The sequence below is a fragment of the Plecotus auritus genome (genome assembly GCF_963455305.1).
Source record: "Plecotus auritus genome assembly, chromosome: 11".
NCBI lineage: Eukaryota > Metazoa > Chordata > Mammalia > Chiroptera > Vespertilionidae > Plecotus > Plecotus auritus.
The window spans coordinates 27,143,099-27,157,715 of record NC_137777.1 but is presented as its reverse complement, the minus strand read 5'-3'; the positions used below and the strand labels follow the sequence as shown (position 1 = coordinate 27,157,715).

Genomic DNA, 14,617 nt, shown 5'->3' with positions numbered 1-14,617 from the left:
CTCCTCGGGGGATGTCGGAGAGCCGTTTTTGGCCCGATTCTGCAGGCCAGGCCAAGGGACCCCACTGGTGCACGAATTCTTGCACTGGGCCTCTAGTTTGTTCATAACAGCTTTATTTGTGATAGCCACAAGCTGGAAACAACCCAGATGCCCTTCAATGGGTGAATGAATAAAGAATCTGTGGCACAATCTATATAATAGAATACTATTCAATGTAAAAAGCAACAATGGTGGTACATGTAATACTTTTAATAAATTTCAGAAACGTAATGAGTGGGACAAGCCAGCCTCAAGAGGTTACATTCTGTTGTTCCATTTAAAAAAAAAACACTTTAGAAAAATATAAATATTTTTATTGGTTTCAGAGAGGAAGGGAAAGGGAGAGAAAAACATCACTGATAAGAGAGAATCATTGATCGGCTACCTCCTGCACGCCCCACACTGGGGATCAAGCCCACAACCTGGGCATGTGCCCTGACTGGGAATCGAACCTTGACCTCCTGGTTCATAGGTCAACACTTAATCACTGAGCCATGCTGGCTGGGCTGCTGTTCCATTTTTTTGACACAAGGCATAGCACAAGAGACCTTTTGGGATAATGAAACTGTTCTCTATCCTGATTGTGGTGGTAGTTACACATGCGTTAAAATTTATAGAGTTGTAGCCTGGCCAGTGTAGCTCAGTTGGTTGAACGTAGTCCTATGCACCAAGAGGTCCCCAGTTCGATTCCTGGTCAGGGCACATGCCCAGGTTGCGGGCATGCAGGAGGTAGCCAATCAATGTTGATGCATTAATGTTTCTATCTCTCTCTCCCTTTCTAAAATCAATAAAAACGTATTTTATAGAGGTGCATACCAAAGAAAAAAATTATTTTTACTGTCTTATAATTCTAAGAATGGGTAGTATGTGAGAACTGAGTTTTTATTGTGACCCTAAAGTTTTACACCTTTTACATACTTATCTAATAGAAATTATTAAAATTATTGAGCAATCTGTTTAATTCCAGAGCTTTACGTTAGGTACTTGTTAAAAGCCATAGTTAATACTACATCTTTCCTAGTTAGTAGAGAGGTGGAGATAGGCGAAGAATGACCTCTATCAAATTAAGAATGTATAACTGAATATTTTCTTTAATGGCTTTTCCTTGTAATCATTCTGTAGATTACAAATTTACCAAACTAGTGAAAATGTCACTAACTTTACCTTGTGCATTCATCTAATGGCAGGTGAGAGACATAAAGGTGACAGTGAGAATATGGCTCATTGTGTTGCTCTTTCATCTGTTTTCTTGCTCTTGCCATTCCTTGTCTTTCTTTTTTCCATTTCTTCCATATTCCTTTAAGTGATTTCAGGGAGGAAATGTAATATGTGTACATGTAAGGTTTTTTTATGGAGTAAAATTAGAAAATCAGATGAGAACAATGTTTTCATATTTCCACTAGACTTCTGTGTATTGTTTTCACCCAATGGGAGATAAAATCAAGTAACTATTGAACAAATAAATTTATCAAGTACCCTCCCCCCCTCTGGTATATAAGGGATATAACAGTGAACCAGTCCAGAGTTCCCCTTACTCATTAAGCTTACATTGTCATGCACTGGGGAGTGATGAGGAGCAGTATTACATTTTGAGGAATTGATTCCCATCTTCATATGTTTTGTGTATCAAGACCATCAGGTGGTTTGATTTTTTAAAAAATATTGTGCCCTTGACCGGACTCGAATCCAGGACCCTTCAGTCCCATGACAACGCTCTATCCACTGACCCAAACCAGCTGGGCTTCCTCATATGTTTTAATCCTATATAATAAAAGCCTAATATGCAAATTGACCATCACTCCAACACACAAGATGGTTGCCCCCATGTGGTCAAAGATGGCCACTCCCATGTGGACACAAGATGGCCGCCACAAGATGGCCAGCAGGGGAGGGCAATTGTAGGTGATCAGGCCAGCAGGGGAGGGCTGTTGGGAGGGACCAGGCCTGCAGGGGAGGGCAGTTAGGGGTGACCAGGCCTGCAAGGGAGGGCAGTTGGGAGGGACAAGGGCTGTAGGGGAGGGCAGTTGGGGGGGACCAGGCCTGCAGGGGAGGGCAGTTGGGGGGGACCAGGCCTGCAGGGGAGGGCAGTTGGGGGGGACCAGGCCTGCAGGGGAGGGCAGTTGGGGGCGACCAGGCCTGCAGGGGAGGGCAGTTAGGGGTGACCAGGGCTGCAAGGGAGGGCAGTTGGGGGTGACCAGGCCAGCAGGGGCAGGCAGTTGGGAGGGACCAGGCCTGCAGGGGAGGGCAGTTGGGGGTGACCAGGCCGGCAGGGGAGGGCAGTTTTGGGGGACCAGGCCTGCAGGGGAGGGCAGTTGGGGGCAACCAGGCCGGCAGGGGAGGGCAGTTAGGGGTGACTGGGCCAGCAGGGGAGGGCAGTTGGGGACGACCGGGCTTGCAGAGGAGGACAGTTAGGGGTGACCAGGCTGGCAGGGGAGGGCAGTTAGTGGCAATCAGGCCAGCAGGGGAGCAGTTAGTGGCAATTGGGCCAGCAGGGGAGCAGTTAGGCATCTATCAGGCTGGCAGGGGAGTGGTTAGGGGGTGATCAGGCTGGCAGGCAGAAGCAGTTAGGGTCAATCAGGCAAGTAGGCAAGCGAGCAGTTGGGATCCAGCCGTCCTGGATTGTAAGAGGGATCCCAGATTGGAGAGGGTGCAGGCTGGACTGAGGGACACCCCTGCCCCCCCTCCCCCCGTGCATGAATTTTGTGCACTGGACCTCTAGTCACCTTAATATCTCTCAGATTATAAGGCCTGTTAAATCTACTCAAATTTTTACCAGATTGATAAAGTATAATTATTTCTTAAATTCTACATGTATTCTGTACATTTATATCAGGAAAGTGTATTGGCTTTGGCATTCCAAAATTATTGGATAATATGATAATCATAATCATACTAGAGGCCTGGTGCATGAAAATTCATGCTCACGGGGGTCCCTCAGCCCAGCCTGCACGCTCTCACAGTCTGGGCCCCTTGGGGGATGCCCACCTGCTGGCTTAGGCCTGCTCCCCAAGAACGGATGAGCTAAAAGAAATAATCATATCCTTGGGTAAGGATTTTTTAATGGTCGCATGAAAATTCTCTGTCAGTGGGGCTGAGGGGACTCCTGTGTCTGCCGCCCCCCAGCAGGACTAGGGGAATGGGTGCCACCATCTTGTGGCCATGGGTGCCGCCATCTTGTGAGGGCGTGATGACCAATTAGCATATTACCTCTTTATTATATAGGATAGCATTGGTGAGTGGACTGTATGTCATTGAATTTGTAGTTCAGTAGTTTTTGTCTTGGTGAGTAGAGCAATAGTTATATGGCTATAAAGCATTCTTATGAATTATTTAAGACTATGTAATGCTTACAAACAAATGCTATCAAATATTTAAGAAAATGCTTGGTAAACTATAGGGCATATTGTTAAAGCTATTTTCTTTTTTTTATCCCCAGGAGAAATCTCAATTATTTTTCCAATGCTTATGCAGCTGCAGTGAGTGCTGTGGATCCTGATGCAGGAAATGGAGAACTTTGCATTAAGGTTCCATCAGAGTTATGGAAACACGTTGATGGTAAAATACCAAGACTATATTGAATGTGCAGTACAATCATGTTAGGTTTCGTGACTAGAACCTTGACATGAAAATGATGTCAAAATTGTAAAAATAAATAATCACAAGTTAGAATCTTTTTTTTTCCTTAAAGATCATGGGCTAACAGGAAAATAGCAATGAAGGGGTGTGACAGAAACCAACTAATTTCACTGTTGTTTTTAAAGTAAAAGTTATTTAAAAAAAAATCAGATGACTGGAACGGTTTATCGATATTTGAGATTCCACACAATATCAAATCAGTTTAGAATTATAGCATTTTATATCAGGAAGGATCCTAAAAAATCATCATTCCTTCCTTTTACAGAAGAGTCATCTGAAGTTGAAAGAGAGTAAGTGACCTGCTGAAGGTCATTTATTAATAGTAGAGTCAAGGCTAGAACGTAGGGTTTATAACACCCACTCTGCATACTTTTGAGCATAGTCTTATTATTTCTAAATTTCCTTTTTTTTTTTAATATATTTATAGCCATTATAATTATTATATATAACTTTTTGCCTACCTTTATTTGGCCTTATAAAAATTAATCATGATAAGGAAGTAAAAGACATTTTGTTTTGATTTTGCATATTTTTACTAGTTTTTGTGTGGGGGGGGATTATTTTGAGGGGAGAGTTTTGCCTAACTTAGGGTACAGACATGGAAAGTCATCATTGTATGTTCAGAAATTGGGAATAGTGCGTCTACACTAATAAAAGAGAATCATGCAAATTAACCATCACTCCGCTACACCCACAAGCCATGCCTACCAGCCAATCAGGAGCAAGTATGCAAATTAACCCAAATCCACGGAGCGAGCAGGAGGCTTGGTTTTCCCTGGCGATGGAGGAAGCCAAGCTTTCCGCCCTCTCTGGCCGGCCCTGGCTTTCGCTCAAGGCTACAAAGTTTCAATTATAGAAGATAAATAAATCCCAGATCCCAGGGCCTCCGCTTGGGTCACTGGGGGGCGTGGCCAGCCTGCAAACCACCACTGGCCCCTCGCCCAGGCCACCCCACTCCCCTGCTGGCCATCTTGTGTCCACATGGGGGCAGGATCTTTGACCACATAGGGGCAGCCAACCGAGTGATGGTCAATTTGCATATTACTCTTTTATTAGATAGGAGGATAGAGGCCTGGTGCATGGGTGGGGACCGGCTGGTTTGCCCTGAAGGGTGTCCCGGATCAGGGGGGACCAGGCCTGTAGGGGAGGGCAGTTAGGGGTGACCAGGCCAGCAGGGGATGTCAGTTAGGGGCAACCAGGCTGGCAGGGGAGCAGTTAGGCATCAATCAGGCTGGCAGGGGAGTGGTTAGGGGGTGATCAGGCTGGCAGGCAGAAGTGGTTAGGGACAATCAGGAAGGCAGGCAAGCGAGCACTTGGGAGCCAGCAGTCCTGGATTGTGAGAGGGAAGTCCGACATCCCTCGAGGGGTCCCAGATTGGAGAGGGTGTAGGCTGGGCTGAGGGACACTTCCCCCCATGCACGAATTTCGTGCACCGGGCCTCTAGTATGGTTATAATGTTTTGGGGAAATTAAAAGAAACAACTTTTAAACTTAATATGAAAGCAACACATTCTGTAGAAATCAAGCGAGATAGAAAAAAACCCATGTAATAAATAATGCATAATGTAAATTTTTGGGTAAGCTTTCTCATCTACCCTACCCTTCACTTCTTCATCTCCTCCCTGAGTCAACTATGGTTAACTATCTATGGGGAAATGTAATAATAGAACAAACTTTTTATTTTTTATTTTTGTCAGTCTGCTTTTTGTATGTTTTTTAAAAAAAATTTTTTGTGGGGAGTTTCTATGTCCTTTAATTTTTATTAAATTTATTAGGCTGACATTAGTTAATAAAATTACATAGGTTTCAAGTGTACAATTCTATAATACATCATTTGTATGTGCATTGTGTGCCCAGCACCCAGAGTCAAATCTTCCATCACCATATGTTTAACCTGAAAAATATGTCTTCAATTGGACCTAGAAGAGGAGGACTTAAGCATCCGATGTGGGAGTTGTGATTTTTTTCTTTAAGCAGTGTAGCATTGTCAGGAATGTTGACATGAGGACATGGCATAGCCAAAGCTTCATCTCCAAGAACACAGCAGTGACTAGAATTGAGTGGAGCCAAGGACACCTGTGAAGGCAGGCTATTGAGTTAACCTCGGTGGAGAGATGGCAAAAACCTGAGTTTGGTTAAGGAGTGTGGTTTTTCATGAGCCTTTTTATATTCAGTGTAAGTTTGCTCTTATTACATAGACCACTATATATTTATGTATCAATGCATGTGTGTATTTATTTGTTGCAGAATTAAAGGTCCTAAAGATACACATCAATTTTTCTTTGGATCAGCCAAAAGGAGGTCTTCATTTTGTGGTACCCAGTGTAGAGGGAAGTATGGCAGAGAGAGGTGCTCATGTTTTCTCTTGTGGGTATCAGAATTCCACAAGGTAGATTACTAATTCTTATATATTTTAGTTAATTTGATTTTCAATGTAAATACAGTACATGTATTTAGTATAAAATGAGAAGTGCCAGCTTGATTCCCCCAATCTCTTCTACCTCTTTCTTGTTCTATTAGTTATTCCTCCTCAATATGTCTTCTCTCTTCTCTCTCATTTGTAAGTATATTGTTCTAAAATCATCTCAGTTCCTTTATTTTTTAACTTTATATTGAAGTAAACAAAAAATTACACAAGTTGTATATAAAAAGTTCAATAAATTTTCACAGGTGAACAACCTATGTAATCCACACTCACATCAAGAATAAGAACATTACCAGCATCTCAGTCTCTTTCCCACCCATTTCCATTCACTGCTTCCCTACCTGATAGTCTCCTGCCAAAGGGTAATCACTGTTCTGATTTCTAAAATACCACAGATTAATTACACCTGCTTTTGAACTTTATATACATGGAAGCATATGCATCATGCTCTTTATATCTGGCTTTATTTTGTTGAACACTATGATAGTGAGATTTAGTTTCATTGTGTGTCATTGTAGTTTATGCTCATAGTTCTGTAGTACACTACATATTGTTGAAATACTACTTTATGGTATGCATTTTCTTCTGAGATTATTAACTCCTCCAAATCAGGGATGATATCTTATATTTCTTTGTGTTTCAGTGCCACTTATGGACCCTGGCACATAATAAAACCTGACCTGAATTGATAGAAAGTCAACTAGAAATTTATGTATGGCTTGACCAGCACTGTTTGAATTTATACAATGCATCACATACTCAAAAAAAGCCATTTTCTAACTTATGAAATAGATTCTGAATATTAATTGTATTTTAAAAAATTTATTATCAGTATTTTTAGTTTTGCCAGATAATATTTGGATAAAAGTTTCTGTCTTTAATAAAATTCTTTCACATTGCAGAGTAAAAAAAACAAAACTTCAGTATTCAAATAGCTGAAGTTGCTTACTGTAGTTATTCTATGAATGTTAAAATAATTTATATGCGGATAAAGCAATTTAGGTTACACTTACAACATATTTTTTATACTGTTGTTCTTTTTTGTAGATTTTGGTTCCCATGTGTTGACTCATACTCTGAATTATGTACATGGAAATTAGAATTTACAGTAGATGCTGCGATGGTGGCTGTTTCCAATGGCGATTTGGTGGAGACAGTGTATACCCATGATATGAGGAAGAAGACCTTCCATTACATGCTTACCATTCCAACAGCTGCATCAAATATCGCCTTAGCCATTGGACCTTTTGAAATACTTGTAGATCCATATATGCATGAGGTATAGCTTCTTGCTCCTTTCTCTCCTTTCGCCCTTTCACTCCTGAGAAAAAGAAGGGTATTAATGAAATGCTAAGTTTTTCTTGACTCTTCTTTTAACTGTCAAGAATATCATTCTAGAGAAAAGGTTTCCTTGTCTGATACATATTTAATGATGTGAATTTCTATCAAAATATTGTCATATTAAAATTTCAGATTTTTTCCAGCAGAGGTCTTCACATTCAAAAAAGCTCCAAGTATATCTTGATTAAGTATATAGGCTAATTTTGGTAACTAATTGTGCACATTAAAAATGTCATCTTTTTGTTTGGCATATGTTTATAAATGTTATAAACATCTCTGGACCTGAAAAATTGTAATTCAAAATTCTTCAGTATGCAGAGGAAAAGAGAAAAGGATGAGACAGAGTTAGAATTCTGCTCAACAAACTCATGAACGCTTCTTCCAGTTTTCCCCCATCCCATATTTTGTAACAAATCATTTATCAATTGATAGGCCCAATAGTGCTTTTAGGTCTCCCCAAGCATGAGACTGCTTGTAGTTAGAAAGTAATTCACTGGTTATTGATCCTCTGGCTACGGTACACTTTTAAAGTAACATTTGAATGAGTCTATTATTTACCAAAATCTGAAATCTATTAGTTCTTTTATGTTTTCATTTTTAGTTATTATTATTTTTAATATAAGGCTTATACTGTGACCATGTATATCTCAATAGCATTTCTTTGAGTTATTACACTTCCAACATATTTTTTATACTGTTGTTCTTTTTTCTAGATTTTGGTTCCCATGTGTTGACTCATACTCTGAATTATGTACATGGAAATTAGAATTACTGTTAGCTCCTTGCTCTGTTTGCTTTCCCGAAATTCACAGGATTTTTGAAATCACTCATGGAAAATTTTCAAAGTATTTTGTGAATAGTTTTAAAAACTGTCTTGACAATGTCTCTTAAAAGCGTATTTGCTGATTAGATTGGCAATGAATTTTATTATTGGTAAATGATCAACTTTAAAATCAACATTTGATTAGTACCTACTTTGTATTTTGGAAGAATTTTTTTCCCACATTGAGTCATTGGATGAGAGAAAGGAAAATGACAGTTAGGTATTTTTCTCAAACACTTAGAGCTCATATCTTAGTTTTTTCATCTCAAGTAGTGTGTGTGTGTGTGTGTGTGTGTGTGTGTGTGTGTGTGTGTGTGTGATTGATTTCAGAGAGAGGAAGGGAAAGGGAGAAACATCAATGATGAAAGAGAATCGTTGATTGGCTGCCTCCTGCATGCCCCCTACCGGGAATCGAACCCTGATCTCCTGGTTCAAGGGTTGACGCTCAACCACTGAGCCATACCAGCTGGGCTCAAATAGTTTTAATTTTTGCCTCAATATCAGTAGATTTGCTATCATTTAGGTTTGTCTGAAAGTGAATTCTTTTTTTGGTGACTAGTATTTTATTTTTTGTTTGTGTACCTATAGAAGTGTTGATCAGGATGCAGTTTGGGCCCTGCCCATTAATAATGTTTAGATATTCATCCCTCACTATTATGGCAGTCTCTACTCTATTTTTTTATAATGCTATCAGAAGAATAATTTTTATCATACATTGAAACTTTCCTTACCTCCACAATCCTGCAGTAATCAGAACTTGTTAGCATGGCTTTCAAAATCTTCTAAAATTTGGCCCTAATATTCCTTTCTAGCTTTTTTCTAATACGTTCCTATTTGTGTTTGTTATATTCAATATAGATAGTTTACTTAGATTTTCCTGATCATACCCTATTTCTTCCTGTTTCTGACACTATCTGGAATGTCCTCTTTTCCTCTCTTTACCTATCAGACTTTTGTCCAATTTAAAAACATTAGCTCAAATTCGATCTCCTGCCTGAAACCTTGCCAGCTCGTTCTAGCAAGGGTGATCTCTGTCACTGTTGATGCCATTCATTTGGTACAGAATCATAAATTGGGATGAGATGGAATGTTATACTTGTGTGTTATGTCCAAGGTGTGATGTAGCCTAGTAAGGAAATCAGAATTACTGTTTCTGTTGCAGGCATTTATTTCCTAGCAAGCAGTAAGCTCCCTGCAGCTTTCAATATGTAGTTGAGATAATCGAGGAGGACATTCTATGTGCAGTAGAGATAGTATGATTAACATTGACTATTAATTATTAAGATAATACTATGACATGTCCAATGTTCACTGAGTTAGATATTTCTGAATTACTGGTAGATCTGTAAGTCTTTGAAATGTACATCTTTTTTGTTTTATATGCAGAAGAATTTTTTACTTAATTTGGAAACAAAGTTTTATTTTCATTGGTTCTAAGCATTTTACAGACTTATAATCCATCATGAATTTGATTTTTAAGTACAATAAATATTTTGTACATATAGTAAAAGTAATCTCTAATTTCACACCAGCATTTTCTTTCAGTACCATGAATTTGTAAAAAAGAAAAAAGGACCTGTATGAACATTTATTTATAATTTAGATATTTAGGAAATTTAAAATATAAAATTAACTTATTTAGGATAAGTTATTTCTTCCTTGCTTTTATTTTCAGGTTACTCATTTTTGTTTACCCCAACTTCTTCCATTGCTTAAACATACCACATCATATCTTCATGAAGTTTTTGAATTTTATGAAGAAATTCTTACATGTCGATACCCATACTCCTGCTTTAAGACTGTATTCATTGATGAGGCTTATGTTGAAGTGGCTGCTTATGCTTCTATGAGCATTTTTAGGTTGGTATTTCTTCAAATTTGAAATGGTTATTATATGATCAATTTTAAGATGTGTTGTATTTTTTCTTTAATTTAGACATGGTTGGCTTTGTAGAAAATCTAGTGTTTTTAAAATTAAAGAATATAAAAAAGCATAAAGAAGAAAACTTTTAGAATAACCCAAAAGACTCATACTATTTTCATCTAGAATTAACTGATATTGTTTTACATGTTTTTTTTTTTTAGTTTCTACAGTTTTTAAAAATATTTATTTATTTATTTAAATATATTTTTATGATTTCAGGAAGGGCGAGGGAGCGAGAGATAGAAACATCAATGATGAGAGAGAATAATTGATCTGCTGCCTCCTGCACTCCCCCTACTGGGGATCGAGCGTGCAACTCAGGCATATGCCCTTAACTGGAATCGAACCTGAGACCCTTCAGTCCTCAGGTCAACAGTCTATCCACTGAGCCAAGCTGGCTAGGGCAAAAATGTATATTTATTGATTTCAAAAAGGAAAGGAAAGTAATAGAGAGATAGAACCCTTAATGAAGAGAGAGAATCATTGACCAGCTGCCTCCTACACGCTCCACACTGGGGATCGAGCCCACAACCTGGGCATGTGCCCTGACCAGGAATCAAACCCTGACCTCCTGGTTCATAGGTTGATGCTCAACCACTGAGCTGGGCAGTTTCTACAGTTTTTATTGCATGTATGAGAAAAGAATAATCTCAATTACAAAAATTTCTTTTATATGAAAAATCACTATTAATGTGGAAAGTATAAGCCATGAATAGCATAAAACCAAATTATATTAGAAAACTAGCTTGAAAATTTCTATTAGATATCAGAGGAAAAGACTAAAGAGATGAGGGAAAGCATAAGAGACAGAGAATATAAGTGATACAACATTTGTATAACAGGAAGATGAGAACAAAAAGAGGAGCAAAAAGATTCATTTTTTTCATTCATTACTCTACATATATTTACTGAGCCTATAATGAGCCAACCACTAATGTAGATCTTATATACTCATTTAAAGTTTCTAGTTATGCCAGAGAAAGACAAAGGCTGTGTAATTTCACTTAGATGTGGAATCTATAACAAAATGAAACTTAAAAAGACATCAGACTTGTGATTAGCAGTGGTGGGGGTGTGAAGTGGGGGCATTGGATAAAGGTGGTTAAAAAGGTATAAACTTTCTGTTATAATATGAGTATTGGGGATATAATGTGTACTTGAAAGTTGTGAAGGTAGTAGATCTTAAAAGTTCTCATCACAAGGAAAATAACATTTTTTTCTCTCTTTTTTTTCTTGTAACCCTGTCTACCAGGTAATAAATGTTAACTAAAGTTATTGTGATAATCATTTTGGAATTACGTAATTCAAGTCATTATGCTCTATACTTTAAACTTATACAGTGCTGTAGGTCAATTCTATCTCAATAAAACCGAACAAAAATTTTCTTTTTTAAGATTCTAAAGATTTTGTTTAACTATTTTCTGTAATCTATTACTTCTAAAATCAAAGAAATAATAGAAGAACATTTCTCTGACATGAAGGAAGCTGCGAGCCATCCGATTTAAGGGATAAAATGAATATAAAGGGACTGTACATCTTTATGAAATCTCAAGTTTCAAGGATAAGGAAAAACATTTCAGTATCTAAATAGGAAGGAAACAAGTTACACACTAAGAAAAAAGTGGATTTTCCCCAAACTTTACTTACGTAACTAAATTCTACAATGAAGCAACGCCTGTTGAATTTTTAGGAACAACAATTACAAGAAATTCTGTACATAGTTATGATATTATTCATATACTAGAGGCCCGGTGCATGAAATTCGTGCACAGGGTGCCTAGGCCTGGCCAGTGATCAGGGCCAATCGGTGGGGCAACCGACAGGGCAATCGGGGGGCCTCACTGGCACCTGCCTTGGCTGGCCTGGTGCCGTCTGCTTGCCAGCCCTGCCCCCTGCCGCCGGCGGCTGCCTCCCTCTGCGGGGTGACTGGCGGGGTCATCACAGAGCTCCCACTGGCACCCAACTTGGCTGTCCTGGGGCCTGCAGGCTGGGGGCAGCTCCTGCATTGAGCATCTGCCCCCTGGTGGTCAGTGTGTGTCATAGCGACCAGTCGTTCCACCGTTTGGTCGATTTGCATATTAGGCTTTTATTATATAGGATGGGTTAAGAGAAAGACCTTCTAGACATGTAAGAACTCACATAATCGGCCTGACAAACAATGCCCCCAAAGGTCCATCAGACAAATGAGTCAAAAGGAAGAAACCAAAAATGGAAGAAGGGATACAAAAGGAACAACCATTAACTATTAAAGAATAGTTAATGCCTATTTACTGACATTGGTAAATAATTAAGCCAGTAAAGAATAGTTAATATAAAAAAACAAACAGTTAATGTCTAAGTCATTTTTTGGAACATGATTATGAAACCAAATGCAAATGTCAGAGGTAATTCTTTAAGAAAAAAAGTAAATTATAAAATGTATAATTATTTGACAAAAATTTAAGATGAAGGAAAGTCAGAGAAGGAAATAAAAGTGTCCTAAATTTCTCATTTAACTTCAATGCACTTAAAGATATTGTTTAATTCTTAAAAATGGCAGATTTTTTTCTGGCTTTAAATATGTTGTTTTATTCTATAAGCACATAATCTTGAAATTATTACAAAAGAGGGAATATTTTACATATTTTTAAAAAGTCTCTTTTCTGCTTATGCAGTTAAAAATCATGTAAGTTATTTTGTGAATAACTAGTGAGAGATTTTTCTTTACACTATTTCAAAATTCATTTATATTTTCAGAAAATTTTTGGTAAGAAAAAAGGAAAAGAGAACTTTATTTTCATTTTCTTTCTTTTTGTATCTTCTTTACCGCTCTCCCTTCTCTGTTTCATTCTTTGAAAAGTTTCAAATTTAGAAGTTTTTGTGTCAAGGTTAATCATTTTACCCTATTTGGACCCAAATTTTCTCATATCTGAAAAGGGGAGTGCCCTAGCTGGTTTGGCTCAGTGGATAGAGTGTTGGCCTGCGGACTAAATGGTCCTGGGTTTGATTCCGGTCAAGCGCACATGCCCGGGTTGCAGGCTCGGTCTCTAGTGGGGGGCATGCAGGAAGCAGCCAATCAGTGATTCTCATCATTGATGTTTCTCTCCCTCCTTCTACCTTCCTCTCTGAAATCAATAAAAATATTAAAAATAAAATAAAAAACAAAAAGGGGATAATAATACTGCCCTTGTGTTTTCCAGAGGGTGGTTAGAAGGTTCCTATGGGTCAGTGTATATGAAAGTAAATCATAGAGCACAAAAAATTAATAGTTATTACTTGGAAAAGATTACAAGAGCCCTTCATAGGAGGATTAGTTTTTTTTTTTTTTAAATGTATTATTTAGTATTTATTTATTTATTTATTTATTAATTTATTATTGTCTAAAGTTTTACATATGCATCCTTTTTCCCCAATTGCCCCCCTTCCCCAGCCATTCGGAGGATTAGTTTTTGATTAACATAATGATGCTTCCCTTCCCTTTACCCACCCAAAAGGTATATATAGTTTTCATGGAACTCAGTGGGAAACATTGTAGTCCTTGCTTTAAGCAGAACATATCAAGATAATGGATTTCAGCTATATTTTAAAAGATGCAAAAGCTCTTTGGGAGAATATTCTGGTTTTCTCTTTTTTTCCTAACTTTAATTCTATTATTTTAAATGTGGGATTATTTTATTTTATTTTGACTCAATAATTGTTTTTTTCCTGGTTATAAATAGCTGTCTTTTTAAAATTCCAGCACAAATCTATTACACAGTGCCATGATTATTGATGAGACACCTTTGACTAGAAGGTGTTTAGCCCAGTCCTTGGCCCAGCAGTTTTTTGGATGTTTCATATCCAGAATGTCTTGGTGAGTAATTTCAAAGTTTACAACTACTGAGAAGAAGAATCGAGAAATTTTGTTTTTATTTTCTTTTCCTGCAATGTAAACTCACATTTGTGCTAATTGCAGTAGTTAATTTAAAAGACAGTATTCTATATATATTTAAAGAAAAAAATGAATGTAAATTTCATCCTAAATTTTTGGCCATGAATTCAATATAATTAGTTTTGTAATTTGCGATAAGAATAAGGTAAGAATTTTGATAGCAACAATTTCTTAAACTGAATGAATACTGTAGATAAAATGTCTTTAATGTACAGCAAACTATAGTTAAAATTCTAATGTCAGTGCTCAGTGCAATTGGTAATGTTCAAGATAATGCTTAAGGCAAAATAATGGTCCTCTACAATAGTGATAATGATGTAGGAATTTTCCTGCTGGTGCCTAGCTCTGCTAATTTATCTGAATGATGTAAGAGATACCACTTTTTATTTTCTTTTTGATTAATTTAAGATGAATTTGAAGAAACACAGTTAACTCCCTTAAGATTGTAATTTATAACAGTGACCATTCTGTGCTATAAATATTATTTTTCCCCCTTGTTGGAGAAGAGAGGGGAGAGGGT

The 14,617-nt window shown here is 37.7% G+C and overlaps 1 protein-coding gene across 6 annotated transcripts in view; it reads left to right on the top strand.

Moving 5' to 3' along the window:
* TAF2 (TATA-box binding protein associated factor 2) overlaps positions 1–14,617 on the top strand; it is a 72,162-nt gene that overhangs the window by 14,621 nt on the left and 42,924 nt on the right. For 4 of the 6 annotated variants that reach the window (XM_080646238.1, XM_080646237.1, XM_080646236.1 and 1 more), the window contains exons 4-8: positions 3,476–3,594; positions 5,922–6,063; positions 7,147–7,378; positions 9,939–10,123; positions 13,906–14,019. In XM_080646238.1, coding sequence (XP_080502364.1) covers positions 3,476–3,594; positions 5,922–6,063; positions 7,147–7,378; positions 9,939–10,123; positions 13,906–14,019 — 792 coding nt within the window. The remainder of the gene's footprint in view (positions 1–3,475; positions 3,595–5,921; positions 6,064–7,146; positions 7,379–9,938; positions 10,124–13,905; positions 14,020–14,617) is intronic. The other 2 variants (XM_080646240.1, XM_080646239.1) reach the window with 1 other exon arrangement.